The following is a 22,974-nucleotide window of genomic DNA, read 5'->3' on the forward strand; positions in this document are numbered from 1 at the left end:
TGAGTAATTAAACCTTTGTCAGAGGTTTTTATGAAGATTGCTTCCCAATTTGTTGCTTTCCTTCTGATTTTAGTTACATTGGTTTTGTTTGTATTTTTTAATTTGATGTATTCCAAATTATTTATTTTGCATTTTGTGACTCTAAGTCTTGCTTGGTTTTAAAATCTTTCCCTTCCCAAAGGTCTGACATGTACACTATTCTGTGTTCACCTAATTTTCTTATAGTTTCCTTCTTTATGTTCAAATCAATCCCCATTTTGAATTGATCTTGGTGCCACACTGTCCTCCAATTTTCCCAGCAGTTTTTATGAAATAGTGTATTTTTATCCCAAAAGCTGGGTTCTCTGGGTTTGTCTTATACTGTCCTGCTGAGGTCACTTACCCCTAGTCTATTCCACTGATCCTCCTTTCTATCTCTTAGCCAGTACCAAATTGTTTTGATGACTGCTGTTTTATAATATAGTCTGAGATCTGGGACTGCAAGGCCCCATTCCTTTGTATTTTTTTTCATTGTTTCCCTGGATATCCTTGATCCTTTGTTCTTCCAAATGAACTTTGTTATGTTTTTTTCTAAATCAGTAAAAAATTTTTTGGAAGTTCAATGGGTATGGCACTAAATAGATAAATGAGTTTGGGTAGGATGGTCATTTTTATTATATTGGCTCATCCTACCCATGAGCAGTTAATGTTCTCCCAATTGTTCAAGTCTAGTTTTAGTTGTGTGGAGAGTGTTTTGTAGTTGTGTTCATGTAGTTCCTGTGTTTGTTTTGGGAGATAGATTCCTAAGTATTTTATTTTGTCTAAGGTGATTTTGAATGGGATTTCTCTTTCTAGTTCTTGCTGCTGAACTGTGTTGGAAATATATAGAAATGCTGATGACTTATGTGGGTTTATTTTGTATCCTGCAACTTTGCTAAAGTTGTTGATTATTTCAATTAGCTTTTTGGTTGAATCTCTAGAATTCTTTAAGTAGACTATCATGTCATCCGCAAAGAGTGATAACTTGGTCTCCTCCTTGCCTATTTTAATGCCTTCAATTTCTTTTTCTTCTCTAATTGCTACTGCTAGTGTTTCTAGTACAATGTCAAATAATTGAGGTGATAATGGGCATCCTTGTTTCACTCCTGATCATATTGGGAATGTATCTAGTTTATCCCCATTGCAGATGATATTAGTTGATGGTTTTAGATATCTACTGTTTATTATTTTTAGGAACGCCCCTTCTATTCCTATGCTTTCTAGTGTTTTCAATAGGAATGGGTGTTGTATTTTATCAAAGGCTTTTTCTGCATCTATTGAAACAATCATGTGATTTTTGTTGGTTTGCTTGTTGATGTGGTCAATTATGTGGATGGTTTTCCTAATATTGAACCAGCCCTGCATCCCTGGTATAAATTCTACTTGATCATGATGAATGACTCTTCTGATCACTTGCTGGAGTCTTTTTGCTAGTATCCTATTTAAGATTTTTGCATTTATATTCCATGGGTAGATTGGTCTATAATTTTCTTTCTCTGTTTTTGGCCTGCCTGGCTTTGGAATTAGTACCATGTTTGTATCATAAAAGGTGTTTGGTAGAACTCCCTCTTTGCTTATTATGTCAAATAGTTTGTATAGTATTGGGGTTAGCTGTTCTTTGAATGTTTGATAGCATTCACTGGTAAATCCATCAGGCCCTAGGGATTTTTTCTTAGGAAGTTCTTTGATGGCCTGTTGGATTTCTTTTTCTGATATGGGATTATTTAAGAAATCTATTTCTTCTTCTGTTAGTCTAGGCAATTTATATTTTTGTAAATATTCATCCATATCATCTAGGTTGGTATATTTATTGCCATATAGTTGGGCAAAGTAGTTTTTAATGATTGCCTTAATTCCCTCTTCATTGGAGGTGAGGTCCTCCTTTTCATCCTTGATGCTATTAATTTGCCTTTCTTCTTTCCTTTTTTTAATTTGATTGACCAGTACTTTGTCTATTTTGTCTGTTTTTTCAAAGTACCAGCTTCTAGTCTTATTTATTAGAGCAGTAGTTCTATCACTTTCGACTTTATTAATTTCTCCCTTAATTTTTAGGATCTCTAGTTTGGTTTTCTTCTGGGTTTTAATTTGTTCGTTCTCAAGTTTTTTGTATTGTATTTCCAATTCATTGATCTCTGCCCTCCCTAATTTGTTAACATATGCACTCAGGGATATGAATTTTCATCTAAGTACTGCTTTGGCTGCATCCCATAAAGTTTGAAAGGATGTTTCGCCATTGTCATTTTCCTCAACAAAATTATTAATTGTTTCTATGATTTCTTCTCTAACTAACCAATTTTGGAGTATCATATTATTTGATTTTCAATTAATTTTTGATTTGGCTCTCCATGTACCCTTACTGATCAATATTTTTATTGCTTTATGATCTAAAAAGGTTGCATTTATTATTTCTGCTTTTCTGCATTTGAGTGCCGTGTTTCTGTGACCTGGTGTATGATCTATTTTTGTGAATGTGCCATGTGGTGCTGAGAAGAAGGTGTATTCCTTTTTGACCCAATTTATTTTTCTCCATATGTCTATTAACTCTAATTTTTCTAAGATTTCATTCACCTCTTTTACCTCTTTCTTATTTATTTTTGGGTTTTATTTATCTAAATTTGATAGTGGTTGGTTCAAGTCTCCCACTAATATGGTTTTACTGTCTATTTCCTCCTTCAATTCTCTTAGTTTCTCCATTAGAAATTTGGATGCTATACCACTTGGTGCATACATGTTTATTAGTGATATTTCCTCATTGTCTATACTCCCTTTTAACAGAATATATTTACCTTCCCTATCCCTTTTGATCAGGTCTATTTGTGCTTTGGCTTTGTCAGATATCATGATTAGCAACTGGCATAATTTAACTTTCCTATTTGAAGAAAAATAAAGATTTGTCACTTAGATTCTTTCTCCTAAAGTTATTTTGGATCTAAGGCTTCCCTTCAAATTTCAAGTGAAAGATATGATTTGTATTGATTTAATCCATTATTGATGAACATTAAATAGTTTGTGCTTTATAGTATTAATACCATAGTACCTGGAACAATGTTTTTGCATAGCATCCAGGAAAAACTTTTTGATTAATTGATTCCTTAAAGTACTTGGTTCTTTGGAACTTGAGTCAGATTGGTGTGTGTCCAAGAAGTAAAAAGCCTTTTGAAGACCATTTAAAAGTTAAACTTAAAACTTAAAAGTTTCCAAGAGTAAGACTTACAGATGCAGAGTGAAGTGAACAGAACCAAGAGAACATTGTATACAGCAACAGCAATATTGTGTGATGAACAATTGTAAATGACTTAGTTTTTCTTAGCAATATAGTGATCCAAAACAATCCTAAAGAACTCATGATGAAAAATGCTCTCTACCTCCAGAGAAAGAATTGATGGAGTCTGAATACAGATTGAAGCATACTGTTTTCACTTTATTTTCTTCATGGTCTTTTTTTATGTTTTCTTCCACAACATAAAGATTATAGAAATGTTTCCTATGATTACACATGTATCAGCTATATCAAATTGCTTACCATCTCAAATAGGGTAGAGAAGAAGAGAGGGAGATAATTTAGAACTCAATTAGAAAATGTATGGTAAAAATTGTTTTTACATGTAACTGGGAAAAAAATATAACATTACTGAAGAGTTAAAAAAAGTTTCCAATAGCATAGTGCAGTAATATATTTGCTTACTTAGGTCAGGATGTCTATATATTAAATCCTGTTGCACTTCAGTGCAGTGATAGCATAATTAAATTACACTTTAATATGGTTTTGAGGTGCTATTTTTATTGTTCCTTCATTCTAAAATTTCCTACCAAAAGGTAAAACTTTAAGAATATAAATTGTTGAAATTTATGTGCCAGTTACCAAAGTATTAACTGAAAACCAAGAATTTGGTTCCCACACAAAAGTAATCAGAGAACCCAGAGTAGAAAGCTTTACCAAATATGTAAACTTCCTATGTAACCCCATGGGTGAGTGAATCATATGAATCATTGGAATTTGCTAACTTGCCCTGTTAAAGACTTTTATGGGCATGATAAATTGCTGCAAACAATAAGGTGACAAAAGGAAGGAACTGATGTATCACAGAACAAATTTCATAGACCCTACTCACATCCCACACCCATAAGTTTTAAAAGTGTTAATTAACCCTCAGAAGAAATTGGATAGAAGTGAGAAAAAGTCAGCAGAATGAGCAAGTGACAATTGGTACCATTTATAGGATGCAAAGTCCTAAAGATACTTATTAATAAGGACAGAGAGTTAGGCTATTTCCTAAAATGTCAAAGAAATGTCTGAAAATTGATGGAAAAGTTTCTCTAGTCCTAAAGGTTAGGAAGAGGTGATTAGTGTTGTTTTGCTCTTTAATTTCAACTCATTCTCTTTCCTTATAGCCTCCTTAATCTGAAATTGGTATAGAGTATAGGAAGATGTCCTTGTTTACTCCAAAAGTCACAGAACAGCCACCTTTGTTTTTTTTAGCACTGAGATTCATCAGTGATAAAGGGCAAGAAAAGGAAACAAATTGCAGGAATTGCCCTCATCTCTCTTAGGCATCTTAGCCGAGAACAACAGGAAGAAAAATTTTCTCTTACAGGCAAGCACACTCTCATTTACTCACTGAGGATAGGGGAAGAATCTCCACATCCAGACACCCAGACCAGGCTCCTACCACTTCTCCTTCCTACCACACCCCTTCTGAGAGGTGGTCCTAGCCCCACTCCCACACAAGAATTGTGGTAGAGAGGGATGTAAACACAAAGTGACTGCCCTAGCTATATGATGTCCATGATTAGAAACTTCTTTTACTAAAGTCTTTCCAATATAGAAATATTATTGCATGAAAGTACTGGCCCAAAATATATCAGAATATTTATTGCCTGGGAGGAGGAAGGGATGCGGGAGAAAAATCTGAATCCTAAAATGTCAGAAAACAATTGTCCAATTTTTTTCTACATGTCACTGAAAAAAAATTATATATATGCACTCTATATGTAATACACACATATATAAAATCTCCTCCCTTCTGCTAGTTATTATGAACCACACTCCCATACTTGGTGTCTTCTGTCAAGACACAAACCCATTTCCTTGGATCTGGATTCATGTTCTCACCCCTATTCAGTTCAGACCCATCCTCCCTAGTTCCTATTCTCTGTTGCTTTCCCATTCCACAATGTCTTTTGGAAGCCCTCTGCCACTGTTCACAACCAGTGAACATCCTACATCTCTTTTTTTTCTCAAACATTTTCCCTCTTCTGGTGCCCACAGAAACCTGGCCTTGGCCTTCTCCTGAAGATGTCTCACTGGTATGTTGGAAAGTCCTTTATTTGGAGTCAGAATATCTTGGCTCAAATACCAGCTCTGTTCCTAATTATCCATATGACTTTGGGCAAGCCTCTAAGCCTCAGTTTTCTCATCTGTAAAATAAGGAGGTTGAACTAGATGACTTTTAAGGCCCTTTTCAGCTCTAAATCTAGGATCCTAGGATGCTTGTTATCTTCTACAGTGCTGACTCCAGCTTCCCTCATCCAGACACAGCGGAGCAGGTATAATAGTCAAACTACCACTTGCCCTGTAGGACCAATCTTAGACCCTTCCTCTGCTATCATCAATCTATATCCCCTTGAGAATATACTTAGTGCTATCACTTTTCCTTCCTCTCTCAATCATCTCCTTATCTGGCTTAATCTTCTCCAGTCCATCCACTTCCCTCTTCGATGATTACTTTAGTATTCAGATATTCAGTATTATAATTTTTAGTCACAAAATCTTACCAATTATTAACCCCCTCAATTTTCATGACCTCCTTTCCTTGTGAGATCAGCCACCAATAGGAATATCAATATTTCTCCTCATATTTATTGTGCCTATGTTTCCCCTCCCTTTCACTGCTAATTTTCTAGGAAGCATGATCTACTTTTTTTCTTTTGTGTAGTTAGAATTTATTCCCCAAGACTCTCTTACCCAGAATCCCATTTGCATGCTTACATTGTGTGCGAATGTTGAATGAACATATGGAGGATAAAGTTTTGGTGTGACCCCATCTCTCTCTTTTGCTGAACATGGCTGCTAAAGCTGGCTGAGAGCCAGACAGGAGAATTTACACACATGGTCTTACATTAGTTAGAATATTAGACTCTGAACTTCTATTTTTTTTATTTCTTCTACTTCAAGTGATTATTAATAAATTTTATAAACATAATACTTGGAGTTATTAATATTGATTTAAATCTTACATTTTTGGTGAACCACTTCAGAAAAAGAATCCTTAATTTTCTTTTAAGAAAACCTTTGAGTATAGAATAGGGAGGAGATCAAAGCTGCATTTCTCTCTTGCTGCTTCAGATGCCCCACCCGTCTGCCTGCCCACAGGACTTAGCCTTTTCACTTTACTAAGTCCTCATCCTCATTTAGCTTTATGTAGTTTATGTTGTTGACCACCTCCTCTTCTTGAATTCACTCTTTCCTTGTATCATATCGTTCATCTGGGTTTTCTTCCTATCTCAGTCTCTTTTGCTTATCTTTTGGCCTTTACATGTCTATGTCCCCTAGGCTCATGACTGAGTCTTCTCTCTTGATTTTCTCTCTTGATTTTCTTCCTTTGTGATCTCATTAACCCTATTGGGCTCAATGATCACTTAACAGACTCCTAAAATCTAATTTCTCTGAATTCCAGTCCCACATCTCCCACATCTGTATCTCTCTTAGTGGAGGTACCACCAGAACTTAAAACTTATCATACCTAAAACTGAACTCAATATCTCTTCCCTAACATTAGCTACCATACCCACCCCTTTTATATACTTCCATTATTTCTGTTAAGGGAATCATCATTAGTTGCCAAGATCCTTTCTATTCTTCCTCTATAAAGTATTTTACCCTGTCCCCTTACTAGTTCTGATTCTCATCTTCACCTGTCTGATGAATATAGACTCTCCTGTTTGGCCTCTCTGATTCATCTTTCCCATCTCTATTGGATGGCATGATTAGATGGGTAAAGGTACCACAGATGGAAGCAGACAAGGGAGAAAATATGAAAACTTAGTGCCAGAAAGGCTCAGTGAGGAGTTCAAAGTAACATAGGCAGGAAGTATAAGCTGAGATTTAAATTCACTCAGCTCCTTTGACTCCACGTTGAGTCTACTTTCTCCCAAACCAGAATATTGATACTGCTGCCAGCTATCCTATTTCCATATTGAGAATATAAGCAGATTATGGTGAAGAAATTGGTAAAATTTTGAGATCAAATGATAGACCCTGATCTATTGATTAGAGTCTTCTATTATGGAATATCTATTAAATTCTTATGAAAAGGTCACCCATTGCCATATTTACTTATATAAAGATACATTTATATTGACAATGTAAATACTATTCTTTTGAGAGCACAAATAAATGCCTCCAATAAACAATTTCAATGGAAGTAAAGCATCTCTGGGTTGATGGGTAAGTTCCTTTGAAAGCTTCAGTAACTACTGGAGCATTTCAGACTATTTAAGTAGGTTGATGCTTTGGAAAAGTTTATTCATTGTGTTTTCTCCTAATATGAAAGTAAATCAAAATTTAAAGGCCCTAAAAATTTTGTTTTTAGAATTTAGAAATGTTCACAGCTCCTGCTCTTTTATCCTTCCATTACACAAAAGTAAACCACTGCTGTAGCAATAGTATTCTTTTTTTTTTTAATTAGGGAGAGACATTTTAATAAGTACTCTAAATTTCTTGGACAGAGTTTGTATGGATTCATTTGAAGAAAAATAGATTTTATATATTTTTTCTATATATAAAATGCTTCCTAAAGCCAGATATGAGTGATTTCTGAATTCCACACTATCGTATGTCATTACCCCATGACCCACTAAAATTTGTCTCATATAATTGAGAGTTGAGTGCATTTTAAATATGCTTTGAGGGGAAAGGATATACTTTTACAAAAATATTTATAGCAGCTCTTTTAGTGGTGGCAAAGAATTGGAAATTGAGGGGGTATGCATCAATTGGAGAATGCTGAACAAATTGTGGTACATGTTGAAGATGTATTACTATTGTGCTATAAGAAATGATAAGCAGGATGATTTCAGAAAAAGCTGGAAAGATCTACATGAACTGAGGTGGAGTGAAATAGGCAGAAACTGGAGAACATTGTACACAGTAACAGCAATATCGTGGGATGATTAACTATGATAGACTCAGCTACTCTTAGCTATACAATGATCTGGGACAATTCTGAAGGACTTATGACAAAGAATGCTATCCACCTCCAGAGAAAGAACTTTTGAAGTTTAAATGCAGATCAAAGCATATTATCTTCCACTTTAGTTTATTTACAGTTTTATTTTGGGGCTTTGGTTTTATATGATTATTCTCTTACAATAATGACTCTTATGGAAATATGTTTTGCATGATAATACATATATAATTGAGATTAAATTACTTACCATCTCATAGGTAGGGGAGGGGAGGGAGGAAGGAAGACAATTTAGATTTTATAATTTTGGACGTTATGTTGAAAATTGTTATTGTATGTAATTGGGAAAATAAAATATCTTTGAACAAAAAATGAAAAAGATGAACTTTGGACTCTTAAATCATAACTATTCACCTGTTTTCTATGGAAGACAACAACAATTCATGCTGTCGTTAATTCTGATTTGTATTATAAACTAGTATTTCTCTGAAGTTGTGTACCATGGATTGAGAATGGCAAACAAGTTAAGCCCAAAAGGTTAACAAACATTATTTCAGAGCCGTATTAAATGATGCCTTGTGATTGATTCACTCAAAAATAGATCTAAGAAACAATTCCAAAAGAGAAAGGAAAAAAAACTGAAATAGGAATCCTTTCATTACAAACCTTTCAGTTGTAACTCGGATCCTCTCATCATTGGATGACTGCTGCTCATCTTCTTTTTCTTGAAAGTATTCCTCTACACATTGTTCCTCAAATTCATGCAGCTTCTTAAGTTCTTCATCATTAAGAAATAACTCTGTTTTAAAAAAAATTAAGGCGTGTTTTAAAAAATCTGATAATTGTGACTTTAGATTGGTGCTGATATGTACGTAAAGATTAGAATAATTTTAGACTTCATTCAAATTTGCCTCTAAGATTCTAATCTATTTTCAGAAACTTTAATTTTATTCTATTTCTTATTTATTTTGTTTTTATAGGTTATTCTTCTGACAATGAATTTCTCCTACTTTCTATTCTCCTGTAATAAAAGACTTTATATGCAATAACAGCAACCTGTACCCACAACAAAATAGGTCATTTGAAAGAAAACCTCATAAAAATATATTATGAAGAAAAATAAAATTCAAATACAAATCAAAGGGAAAACAAATATGCACTTCATAAATTATGTATCTTCAACTTATTTTGTGAAGCACAGATAGCAACAACTTAAAAAAGTCTTCTGAGAGTATTAGATTTATACAGAGAGGAAATTCTTTTGAAACCAGCTCACTTCAGTAACTTCCCTCTTTATTTTATTAAGTAGCTTGAGACATATTTTTTAACAATTTAAACTTTGATAAACACAAAATGAGTAACTGTGAAAAGAATAATAGCAGGACTAGAAAACCTAAAAACAAGTATTTATTTTTATGTATTTAAATAAAGAACATTTCTTTGAGTATATTGAATTAGAACATTCTCAATAGCCAGAGTATGAATTTGCTTATGGGAAAAACTGTACTGATTTAGAGAGAATCCTTTACGTACTCAATCCCCGATCTCGTTCATCTTGGTCCCCTTCTCTCTTTTTTCTACATTTGCCACTGAGGCGCATGATGATTATGTAGAGGTGGCTCAAGATAATCATAGGTGGAGGTAAGACTGGCCTGTCATGAAATGTCATGATCAGCTGATATCTCTGAAATTTCCAAACTTGATTCGATATTGACTTTACCTCAAAAAAGGTATTGCTGAGGAAAGAAAAAGAAATGAGAGAGAGAGAGAGAGAGACAGAGCATGTGCTTATTGATAGTTGCATTCCTCTATGTTATTATTGGTTCCTATTATGCAAGCTACACAAAAAGCTCATTAAATTAAAAAAAACCAAGTAGTATGAAATTAGATAGATATTTATTTGATGAGTCATGAGTAATATGTTCCACATGACTTGCTTTGGTTAATCTAAAAACTTCAAATAGTAGATGAGTTCCATTTTATGCAAAATAGAGAAACTGAAGTATTTATGAAAGACTTTAATGCATGTATATATCTATCTCACTAAGATCCTCAAGTTGATGTTTATTTAGCAGCATTGCAAAACTGAAGGCAATAATGAATTTGTTCCATACTTAAAATATTATTGCATTATCATGTAATGTGTCTGATTCTTATTAGATTTTTGGATTACTGTAGTTATCATCAATGACATTCACTAGAATATTTTAAAATATATAAATCATTAGGAATTAATTTTATTTTTATAAAATTTGTGCATATTTTGCATATTCCTTCAAAGACAATTTTACCACTGAAACCTTATCATTGCTACTTCTCAAGAGTGATATTTCTTGACTTTTTTCTTTTCTTTCTCCTGCACCTATAATCTTTTTTTTTTCCTTAGAATCTATACTAAGAATAGGTTCCATGGTAGAAGAGCAGAAATTAAGGCAATTGGAATTAAATGACTTGCCCAGAGTTACGCATCTAGGAAGTATCTGAGGCCAGATTTGAACCAAAGACCTCTCATATCCATATCCGGTTCTTTATCCACTGAGCCACCTAGATGCCCCAGCACCTATAATCTTTGGTGTTGATTCTGTATATCAGAACAACACATAAGAGAATGCTGAGCTATATGTATGGTAAGATGGAAGGAAAGAATTAATTAGGAATGTGTTGGGGCTCAGAGCTGTAACCTGCAATTATTGCAGCCAAGGAGAAGTCATATTGGGGTGGGTTGAGAAAGTAAGTTTAACTAGCTATCACCACTGTGAGTAGCAATTAAATTCCACGACACCACAAATGTTCTAAGTAGATAAAGAGAGAGAAGAAGGCTCCCTGGAATGAGATGAAGCTCAGCAAGGGAGGAAATGTGTCTCAGGAAGATGCTGGCACCTACAAGGCCCTGCTTTTACTGTGGCCTCATTCTAGTTTGATCTGTGCTGGGACTTCTGAAATGTCTGTATACCACATTCATGGTGGAGTTTTTAAGGTTGAAGGAATCAGTCTGGAGCTGTGAGGGTTCTTAAAGGCCCTCTAGTCCAAATCTCTAAGGATCAGAAAGATTATTATTGTTGTTGCCCAAAGCCATAAAAAGGAAGAAAAAAATGGTAGGGCTGAGATTTGAACCCAATATCTTCAACTATAAAAACAGCATTCTTTCCTCTGCTCCAGGCTTCTAAGCCTCTAACATGCAGATGGTTACATCATAGATAGAGCATTACCACATTTCAGAATTAACACATTAGCCTTTTTTTTCTTTTAATAAAAAATGTGCAGTTAAAACTACTCTGATTTACCCACAGTAAATTACCCTTAGCAAGCTTTTCTCTTAAATTTTTATTGACATTATTATCAACTTAATTGAAGTAGATGTCATTATGTCATTATCTGCTTAATTAAGTGCTATTTAATTTAGTGTTACTTAATAAAGAAATCTGATTAAATACTTTATTTACACCAGTGGTATCTTTTTTTTAAAAAAAAATGGTCAGGCAAGAATACAAAGAGAAGTCCTTTAAGATAAAAGCTATGGCCTCTCAGCCCAAAGAAGACCAACAATTATATATAGTCACAATCTTTTCAATTGACACTTTGATTGGGGGGATGAAGGAATATATAATGTTGAAAGATAGAGCCTTTCATTCCTGTCAGGATGTAGGGATTAGAAGAGGAGTTGAAGGTGGAACAAACTGAATTAGCTGTTCAGTCTTGTAGTTTCTCTTGAGATAGACTTTTATATTATTTTAATATCTTCATTTTCAAATGTAAATATAAAACATCTTCCTAAGCCAAATAAGAATGATTACAGGATTTTATGTCATGAATTATCTACCTGTTCATTAAAATTTTACTATTTAATTATTTTGCATTTACTTTTATTTGATAGTTATTCACTACTTTCTTAGAGGCTCGTAAAGGTTGAATCAAAATGTTTTCTATGTCTGTACATTATAGGATCGGCCATCTTTATAGATTTATATATCATAAGTGCTTAATAAAGGTTTGCTAAATAAATTAAATCGAATCTAGTCAGCCATTTGGTCAAATTTGGTCAAATAACCAGTTTAACCTAAAATTAAATTTTAAAAATAATTTTTAAAAATACTACTTGATTAATTTTAACTGAATCAATTGAATGAACCAGTTTTTTTTCCCCTTTATATAGCCATCAATTTAGCTCCATTTTACCTCATGTGGGGAGGCAGCTTGCTGGAAGAGAAAAGAACAATGGCCTGGGTTCTAGTCCTAGCTAGTCTGTCAATTCTAATTTTTTGCTTAGACAAGTAATTCAAACTCTGGGTCTCATTTTTCTCATTTATAACAGAAGGAGGTTGGAATAGATGATCTGAAAGGCTCTTTCCAACACTAAGATTTTGTGCTAAGTTCTTTGTCCCCTTCTCCATGAATGTTCATGGTCAAAGCCTAGATCATTTTTTAAAATATCTAATAATTTTTTTATCATTATCTCTGGACTATTGTAAAGAAAGTGCCTTGGGAGCCTTAAATTTCTATGTGTGTATTAATATTATTATTGCTATTATTTTCTGCACCATTAAGTGTTGCTCTGCATAATATATTCAACTTTGAAGTCTTTCAAATGACCCAGTTTTTTAAAAAAATGATCATTTACAAAAATAATTTAAGCCCCTCTCTTTTCTTGAATATTTATGTTGCATTTAACAGATCAAGGTGACACATATCCTTATGTAAGCTCACAGAAACAAATAGTCATAAAATTAATATTGCCTTCTCCACATGAGAACAAAGTGCACTTCTGTTAATTAATCTGAAAGCACAGCTTAATCAAATATCTGTCTTAAGGAGGCTTCATCTAAGAAAACATTTCGGATTAAAGTATGTTTTAAAGTCTCAAAACACTAACCAAAAATTAAAATTCAATTTATTTAAGGGTTCACTCCTGATCTGTGAATTTATTAAATTTGTTTAATAAGGATGCAGAAATGCCATCCATTTCAAAAATAATGAAATTCTCACTTTGCTGTCCTGAGATCATGAGACCTCCAAGGTTAAACTGGAAACCCTTTCCAAAAGTAAATGGTATGGGAACAATCACATAGCTCCAAAGAAAGCTTACTTACTTGAAAACAGCTATTAACAGATTGACCAAGAGAATATTAGCTACCAAGAGATAACAAGCCATGATAGCAGGGGTGAGCCAGGCCCCCGGAATGCAGGGAGGAAGTCTTTTACCATCTTCATCAAACAGGTTTTCTCCACAAGGAGCTAAAGAAAGATACATTTTTCATTTTAGTGTACACTATACTTTTAAAACAATATTTAAAAAAAACATTCAGGGATTAGATTTGTGTAAAATTCTTCTCTGTAATAAAACAATGTGTATTTGCACTGCGGTCTCTGCTCTTCTGGAAATGGAGAAAAATTTTGGGGAAAACATTTCCATTATCTGACTATCACTTTAAATATAGGCAAATAGAGCCTGGGAATTCTCCAGTCTTGAGGCTGACTACAGAACTCCCTGGATGTTTTGGTTGAAATAACTATAGGACCATTAACTCTTCCTGGGATTTGTAGAAGGAAGTTTTTAGAATTTGCATTCAGGAGGTAATATGTTGGGGAGTAGGTAAATATGTCCATTTGCAAAAAGGAAACATGCATGAACATCTTAAGTTAGTCTTCCATATCTAAATCTGATCAGGTCACCAAGGAGATGTATGAATAAAAGGGGAGCTTCCATGGATAAATAAATATTTAAATGCTCTCTCAGTATCATCATTCATTTATATACCCCATTAAAGTTTTAAAACCTATAATAATATGATAGTTAATACAATTCAATTAAACAAATATTTATTAAGTACCTATAATGTGCAAGTCACTGTGGGATTGGGACTAAACCTGTGATTTCACTGTTACAAGGAACTCACAGTTGTAGTTCCTCTCCCAATGCAGGTCAGTACTTATTTCCTCTGTGTCCTAGAGTCTTAGATATTTGCTTAGAGCATTAAGAAGGCAAGTGACTTATCCACGGGCATAAAGCCAGTAGACATCAGAGGCGGGATCTGAACCCAGGTCTTTCTGGTTTCAACGTCAGCTCCCTATCTCTTATATCAACTCTAATACAAGGAGGCAGTTGACTTCATGGAAATCATTGGTACTTGGCAAGATCAGATCCTTGAAAGAATATGACTCTGGAAGGGTATAACGTATTAATTTTTTTACATTTAATTAATTTTTAACTAATTAATTAATAATACCAAATTAATTAATAATAAACTAAAATTAATTCTGAATCATTAAAAAACTGAGAAAGATAAAAGAGTGGTCTGGGCAGAATAGCATTGGGATATTAAGAATATATATATATATATATATATTTATATATTCATAGGGCAGCTAGGTGGCTAACTGGAGAGAGAACCAGGCCTAGAAACAGGAGATCCTGGGTTCAAATGTGGCCTCAGGTACTGCCTAGCTATGTGATCCTTGGCAAAATCACTTAAGCTCAGTTGCCTATGCCTTACCACCTATCTGCCTCAGAAATAATATTTAGTATTGATTCTAAAACAGAAGATAAGGGTTTAAAAACAAAACAGAACAAAATAAAAAGAATATATATTCATGTGAACAAATACAGGAATTAGAGAAGGGAAGCATGATAGAGATCCTACAGTAAAAAATCAGTGGAGAAAGTATGATCAATATTGTTATTGGAGTATAATACAGGCTACTTGGAAAGAAAGAGAGGAAATAAAGGAGTTCAGGTAACATACCAATCAGAACTCCTATTCATTTCTTTGCCTACCTTCATTATATCTTCATTTCTCAAAAAATGAGAGAATCAACAAGAGGGGGCTCTAATCTGAATCTGATTCTCATCAACAAAGAGGAACTGGTTTTTGGAGAGGAAGTGATGAGAATCTTGGAGGAAAGTGAAAAATTCTACCTTAAAATTTGTGATAGAAAAGGAAAGGAAAACCAGATATAATTTGATAGACACCCTGGATTTTTGGAAGACAAATATGAAAGGTCTAGGAGAAAAGTAAGATGCCATGGACTTAGAGTTTTCAAGGGAATTCATCTCATGAGGGAAGGGAAAGTTTTAAAGAAATGACATTCTAAAGTTACTAAGAAATAATTCTAATGAAGAAGTAAAGAAGGGATTGTTTGAAGAGACCATTGAAGATCTAATAGGTATAATTTACCCAGATTTTAGCAAATTTCTTAACAATAGTTTTCATGTGACCAAAAAAATTTTTTTACTTAGGATAATATAATTTTTTTTACAATGTTTCCTTGTTCCTTGATAAAATCAAAGTTAAGGTACTGATTTTTAAAAACTGTTATTACCATGTCATAAGCCCAAGGCAATATGAAGCAGCATGATTTAGTGGATAGGGCACTAGAATTTTAATTAGGAAATCCAAGGTTCAAGTTTTGTTCCAGACAATTAGCCACACAATTCTGACAAGTGACTTAACCTCTCTAGGCCTCGGTTTCCTTATGTTACAGCAGGAGGATTGGACTTGACAGCCTCTAAGGTCTCTTCCATTTCTAAGATCTTCTGCAGCACTTAATTGACAGAGCCAGGGTAGAGACTACTCATTCATAAAACAATGAATGATTTGTTAATTGAATGTCCCAAGCATATCCTACCTGACCCAATTATTATTTTTTATGTAGTATCAAGTGATATCACAATAAAATGGAAGATGTATGGGATTAGAAATCAGGAAACCAAGATTCTAGGATCAATTCTCCCTCTTCTTTGCTATGTTACTTTGGGCAACCCACTTTACCTTGAGGAATCTCAGTTTTCTTATGTGTAAAGTGAGAGGAATTGGATTGGATGATCTTTAAATTCCTCAAATTCCTATTTCTATAGAGCTAAAGAATACCTATTTGTTAATGGAAAAAATATTCAATAATATCATTTAAAATTATTTGCTTTCCTCCAGAGTTCAAAAGGGAAATAAAAATGACACTTTGTAATGTATTTAAGGGCTACGTTTAAATGTCAATATTCAGCAAAGGAAAAGGTCAATGAGTACATTTTATTAAATGAAAATCATCACCTCCTCTCCTTCAAACTTACGATTAATTTCCATGGCATAGACTACACAGCAATCCGAAAGCAAAAATGTTTTTTAAGAGGGAGAAGAAGAGAAAACAATGAAACAATTCAAAATCAAATGAAAACAAAAGATTGGCAATATAGAAACTCTTTTGTTGCTAGAAATTTAATTAAAAATCAGCAATGTCAATGTGGTATATGAGTTCTTGGAAACAGTAGTTTGAGAAATATTGTAAATAATGTAAAAACAATTATCCATCTTTTCAATATGCATGTATTCCAAATATTAGAAAAAAACAATAAAATTTCAACAATTAAAATATTTTAAAATGCAGAGCACTTGTGGCAGATGATCACTTCAAAGTGAAAGAGAATTGTTTTTCAACACAACACATATATACACAATACATCAACTTTTCATAAAATAATTTTGCAGACAATCTAAAGCCATAGTCAATGCAATTTGGGGGAATTATGAATGACAAGTTGACCTATTTCCCTCTTTTAAAAAGATCATTGCTGCATTAAAAAACAAACATTGAATGTCACCTTTAGTAAAGGAACTAGTAGCTGTATGTTAGCCTAAATAAGTATTCTTATGAAAGAAAATTTGGTTGCCATTTTCTGGCTTGTGAAGTTACTAATGTACATACAATAACCATCCTTATATGCTTCCAAACTTTTCCCTGAGATCACATTTTAAAAGCTTTTAAAAAGAATGAATTTGATCAAGCCACAAATGATGACAAGAGGTGATTTAATAATGTGATGTTGTTCATATCACATAGTTATTGGGAAAATTTTAACTTCACAGATATCTGGAATAATTATCTTCCACACCATAATGATATATGAGGAGGAAGTTAATAGAGGGAAATAGGAATTAGCATTGAAAACAGGAAGGATAACAGATTCCAGTTATCCTGTTTGTCTTCTCTGCTCATAAAGTTCACTTTGTAGTAAAAAAACATATCTGTAAGGCTGAAAGAAAATTGAATTGACAGATGAGGAGCACTGAGACTTGAGTAAGCCAACTGGATTATTTCTGAAGATCCAGATCTGGGCTTGAGGAATTCTTTCAGAATTATAATGAGCTTTTAGAGAGAAGGGAAAAAATAGTATTCAGAAATTGAAAAACTTGAAACTAACCCTTTCTTCCCCCTAAAATAACTCAATCCCATGCAAAAAAAAAATTTAAAAATACATGGTTTCCAAATTAACACAGTCATTTCTGTTAATTTGGATATGATCATCTGCCTCTGGAACAGAAAACAGAATCTTACTATGAATTCTACTCTTACGGTCTATCTGGTCTGCAAACACCTCTCCATAGATCATCCAGTAGGGCATGTAGAAGATGTTACGGGCTAGTCTCCAAGAAGGTTCTTCATCTGGATGTAAAATGGCTTGTCGGGCTACTCCAAAGCTCATCAGGACAACCAGCATGATGACCACAAAATAGAGCATGTCAATCATCTGCATGGAAAAAATAGATATTAATTTGTCAAATCGAGGACCATATGTAATCTATTCTTACTCAACCCCATATCATGCAATGTAACATGAATTAGAGGTTATCCAATATTAAAATGGTAGCAACCTCTTCTCCTTCTACCCACCACATTCACTGTGCTACTTATTTCTTTATTCTACCCTATTCTCCTGTCCTCATACCTCTTAGGTTCCAGAAACTAACTTACTTCACTATCTTATCCCCTATCCTCAGTTCCTCTACGATCAACAATAGCTTCTCAAAGGAGAGGTTAATGGACAAAATGGGAGCTCAGAAGGTAAAATCAGGAGTAGAATAAGCAGACAACTAAAGCTATATAAGAGAAGGAAAATAAGAATGTAGACTGGTTTGTGGTGATCAACCTCAAAGTATTTGGTTGAATACTAGAGTGCTATATGGTTTCTAGTTTAGGAATATCTCAAAAATGAGTCAAGTATGAATAAACCTAAGGCACCTCCTCAAGTCCAGAATGATTTGTTCTGTGTAAAGTTGAAAAATTTACAAGAAAATTTGGTATTTGGGTTTTCTTCCTTCTGGAGTCAGTCTGATGAGTAGGGTCTTTTTTTTGGGGGGGAGGGTGCAGTTTAAATCACTCATAGAGAGGTTTGGTGATATACTTTGGTTTAGTATTTCATACCCTGACCTGAAATAAACTTGAACCATTGGGTGTTCTCATAGTAGAATTGATTAGAATTGGTCCCAGAGTAGATTTCCTGAATCCACTGTAATAATGTAAGTTTTGCTGTAGAAGTCCTCATCAGAACTTGGCAACAACAAATTTGGGATAGGAATAATGAAGGTGTGAAAAAAATGGTCATCTGACAATGGCTATAATTCTAAGTAAACCCCACATAATTTTTAACTTACCAAAATAATTATGTGGACCACTAGTATTCATTTTACATAATCTATGGCCTCAGTTTTTAGGCTGGATTATTGTCAAGAAATGATGGCACCTAATTGTAAAGTATGGTATTGTGTCCCAGTTCTACTATAAATAATAATAATAAAAAACTATCCACCAAGAAAGGGAGGGATGCAAAACTTCAAGACCTGTAGTTCAGAATACAGGAATCTCTAGGCATCACAGATATCATGTAGAGGTAAAGATGTATATAGGGTTGAGAAGTTAATAAAGGAAAATGCCAGAATTTGAAAAGTGTTGCAAAATACTGAAAATATGGCAAAGGATTATAGAACTAAGACAGGAAGGAACCTATAAGGTCATTTAATCCAACCCTGTCATTTTGTTGAGAAAACTCCCACTGTACCATACTGCCACCTAGAAATAGTGAACACCTCCTTGAAGCCTACAACAAAAGTGAGAATTGCTATGCTACATTAATACAAATTCATAGGTTTTGTAAGCACTTTTCTTGCAACAACCCTATGAGGTAGATAGTATTTACCCTAACCTGAGTTTAAGAGAGTTTAAGAGATCTGCCTACATTGACATAGGGAGTAAATATTAGGTCCAGGATATGAACTCAAATCTTCTGAGCCCACAGCTTCCATTCCTTTCAATACCTTGTCTCTTTTAGCTTATAATAGGGGATTGTCACAATCTCAGCCTCCAATGGAAAGTTTTCATCTCCTTTTATTGGGAGATTTTTTCCCTCTGGAAATGCATTTATGGTTTTTAAATGGAAGTAACTGGTAAGGAGAATTTAAATAAATTTCATTTATAGTCAACTTTGCTGAAACAAATTATTCAGTGAAGTATAGAATGCTATATATTGATCATGTATTGCTTTGTGACATCTATCACCATCATAACATTTTTATTTAAATATCTTGTTTTTGCTTAACTTTTCATAATTTCCAAGCAAATGGGAGGATTCTTGAGAAAAGGGACATGCCTTGCAATTCTTTATATCTCTTACAAAATTGAGTGAAACGTTTCCTAAAACAGAGTGTGGCTATATATGTTGATTGGTTTGAGTATTATTATAAGGAAAAGTTAAGTTAAGGAGGAAAGTGTGTAAGTTTGCAGAGGGTAGAGGCATGGGGCAGCAGAGTAAAAGATTCTGGAATTCTGCAGGGGAGAGTTAAGCTGTTACTAAGAAACAGTTGGGCTTGAGCTCTCTTTCTCTCTCTCTCTGGTTTTGTCTGGAGGGAGTGGCTGCCTTCTCTTAGTGGCTGTTTCTACCTTATCCTTCCCATCCTACATGCTGCTCCGTTATACTGTTGCCTTGCTGCTTTGCTGATTTATATTATCTACTGCAGTTCCTGTTGATCCTGAACCATCTGGCATCTGATTATGAGATCAGCCCTGGGTTCTTTTTGACCTTCCCTGGGCCCTATCCAGCTTACTCAGATCCTTTCCTTAAAACCAGCTAAGGAGGATTTAGTGTTAGTTTGACAAAGAACAGGGACTGGGTTATTAGACAGTTAGAAGAGGATTAAAGGAGAAAATCACTCTTCACTCTGTGAAGAGATATTTAGATCTGGGAGAGTTCTAGGTAGTTGGCATTAGTTTAAGGTTATCCACAATTCCCTTTTCACCTTCCCTTGTTTAATAAATCAAGCATTCATCATCCCTGTTATACAGAGGTCTGTGTTTGTATGTACAAGGGAATGATCCAGAAGCAAAAAAATATTGAATTTGAAGAAATGCTTCAGAAGAGGAGCAGATGGAACCTCAAGACCTCGACAATGGGATGGAATTCCAGCCAGGCTCAAAAGCAGTTGGAGCAGAAAAACTCAAGATTCTTCAGATCTTGGACTCTTTGGAGCTGGGATGGAGAACAACTTGGCTGGAAATACCCAAAATATCTCAATCTTTTGCTTGAACAGAAGAAGATCTCAATTCTCAACTGGAGTCCATCTTTGGGATAAAGACTCTCTTTTCCCTTAGGGGAACCTGGAGCTTATTTCTGAAGATTACCTAGGTTAATTTTCAAAAGCTATATAGGGAAGATATTTTAGGCATCTCCTCTTCCCACTGTCCTTTTCCATTATCCTTTCAATCCTTTATATCCAAATAAATTAGATATCTTGATTTATAATAGAACTTGAATCAGAGTATATGTGTTAGAAGGGGAGCCTCAAAACCCCATCATTTCAAGAAGGAAGCTGAGGGAAAACAAGATTTACCCTTTAGTAAATCTTTAGACTGACTCCATTGGTAACAGCTCAGCTTGGAGACAGGGGGAGGAAGTGTCATACAGTATTCAATCCCCAAACAGCTGAACATTGGTTCCTCCTTTTCAAAGTCCCCCTCGCTAATACATTTGTTACCTCAGGACAGGCTTTGGACTGGGCATGTTGGTCAGCCCACAGTTAGCCTTCTCAAAAGTTATTCTTCTGATACTGGCCTAAAATTAAAAAACTAATCTCATCCCCAAAACCACCTGCAATTATAGTATGAGGTAAACCCACAATGCTAAAACCAAAAAAAAATTGCTTATAATAGGAAAATAATATAACCAAAGGCAAGAATCTATAGAAGACAGCTGCCTAATCTATTCAAGTCAAAATCCATTGACAAAATTGATTTGGTCAGTCAAAGTTTATAGATACTAACCATCTTTCCAATCATCATAACATAGGGGCCCAGGTATTTGTTTACACCAAAGATATCCAGGACTCTGATGTACCAGAAGATGATATCCACACAATAGATTACTCTGCCATAGCCCATGTATGGCTGGTTCTGAAGGCGAAGAACTGCCCCAATCATGAACACTGAGATGGCCACAAGGTCAGTAATATTCCAGTATTCCTGAAGCCAGACTTTCACTTTCTGACTGAGTTTTCCTGGTTCTGACATTAATATCTGAAAACACAAAAGCCAAAGATAGAATGACTGAATCAAAATCAAAAGGAACATAGGAATGGTCCCAAAAGTACATCAGAAGGACTTATTTTTTCTTTCATTTAATTCTAAGTCTGGAAAAACCTCCAGCCATGCAGTAGATATATTTTCTCATTCATTCAATAATCAAGCATTTAATAAGAACCTACCATGTGTCAAATACTGTGCTAGGGGCTGGATATACAATGACAAAAGTGAAACATTCCCTAACCTCAGGGAACTTACATTCTATTATATCAGATTGATGGATATGTAAAAAAATTTTCAGAGAAGGAGAGTGCATAGATTTTTCAGATGTCTCTTCAAGCTCTAGATTTATGATCCTTTTATCCCATGAGTCTTCTTTCCTTACCAAGTTTCAATTTTGTATAAGCATTATAATTAGGAGATCCTTTTTAGATTCATCATATGTTACAGCTGACAGGAATTATCATTTCAGGACTTTGGGCACATCTTGTACTTTACCTCAAATGTAATGGTTCTGAATCTTAGGTTCCTCACATGTAAAATGATGGTGTTAGTCTATAATATCCCTAAATATGTTATTTTGCATTGAGTTTTTTAATATGGAAACTCAAGTGCTCTTGGGAATAGGTAGATCATAAATATCAAATAAATTAATAAGATATACTTGAAAATTATAGATCTTTTAAAGAAAAGTCTTTATTCCATAGGGAGACTTTGGACATAAATGTATTACATGTTTGGAATAAAAATAAGATTAGCCATTCCCTAATTGATAAATGGTCAAAAGATATGCACAGTTTTTGGATGAAGATAGCAAAACCATAGATAGTCTTATAAAAGTGTTTAAATCATTATTGATTAAAAAATGAAAATCAAAACAACTCAGATATCATCTCACATCTATCAGATTGGCTAAAATGATAAAAGGGCTAAACAACATGGTGGAAGGAATGTGGAAAAATGGGGACACTAATAACTGATTCAACGATTTTGAAGAGCAACCTGGAATTATGCCTAAAGAGTTATAAAATTGTGTATGCTCTTTGGCTTAGCAATACCACGATTAGGTCTATTTCCCATGATCAGGAAAAAAAGATAAAAAACTATATGTTCTAAAATATTTGTAGTAGATCTCTTTGTGGTTGCAAAGAAATGGAAATTGAGGAGATGCCCATCAGCTGGGGAATGGGTAAAACAAATTGTGGCTTTTGATTGTGATAGAATACACTATAAGAAATAACAATCAGGTTGATTTTAATAAAATATAGAAATACCTACATGAAATTCTAAAGCATGAAACCAATAGAACCAAGATAACATTATATGTGGTAACAGAAGTACTGCTTGAAGAATAATCTGTGAATGTCTACCTCTAGAGAAAGAACTGATAAATAGAAATGTTCAAGTCATTTTATATATACTTTTTTTTTTT

General features: G+C 34.1%; 1 protein-coding gene across 1 annotated transcript in view; it reads right to left on the reverse strand.

The window, feature by feature from the left end:
• The window catches only part of TRPM1 (transient receptor potential cation channel subfamily M member 1), a 101,935-nt gene that overhangs the window by 16,810 nt on the left and 62,151 nt on the right, over positions 1-22,974 (reverse strand). The window contains exons 21-26 of the mRNA XM_056815648.1: positions 21,285-21,536; positions 17,547-17,721; positions 16,267-16,287; positions 13,292-13,436; positions 9,738-9,940; positions 8,871-9,003 (exon numbers count right to left, since the gene is read on the reverse strand). Of these exons, the coding sequence (XP_056671626.1) occupies positions 8,871-9,003; positions 9,738-9,940; positions 13,292-13,436; positions 16,267-16,287; positions 17,547-17,721; positions 21,285-21,536 (929 nt within the window). The remainder of the gene's footprint in view (positions 1-8,870; positions 9,004-9,737; positions 9,941-13,291; positions 13,437-16,266; positions 16,288-17,546; positions 17,722-21,284; positions 21,537-22,974) is intronic.

Source organism: Monodelphis domestica, chromosome 1 (assembly GCF_027887165.1).
Source record: "Monodelphis domestica isolate mMonDom1 chromosome 1, mMonDom1.pri, whole genome shotgun sequence".
Lineage (NCBI taxonomy): Eukaryota > Metazoa > Chordata > Mammalia > Didelphimorphia > Didelphidae > Monodelphis > Monodelphis domestica.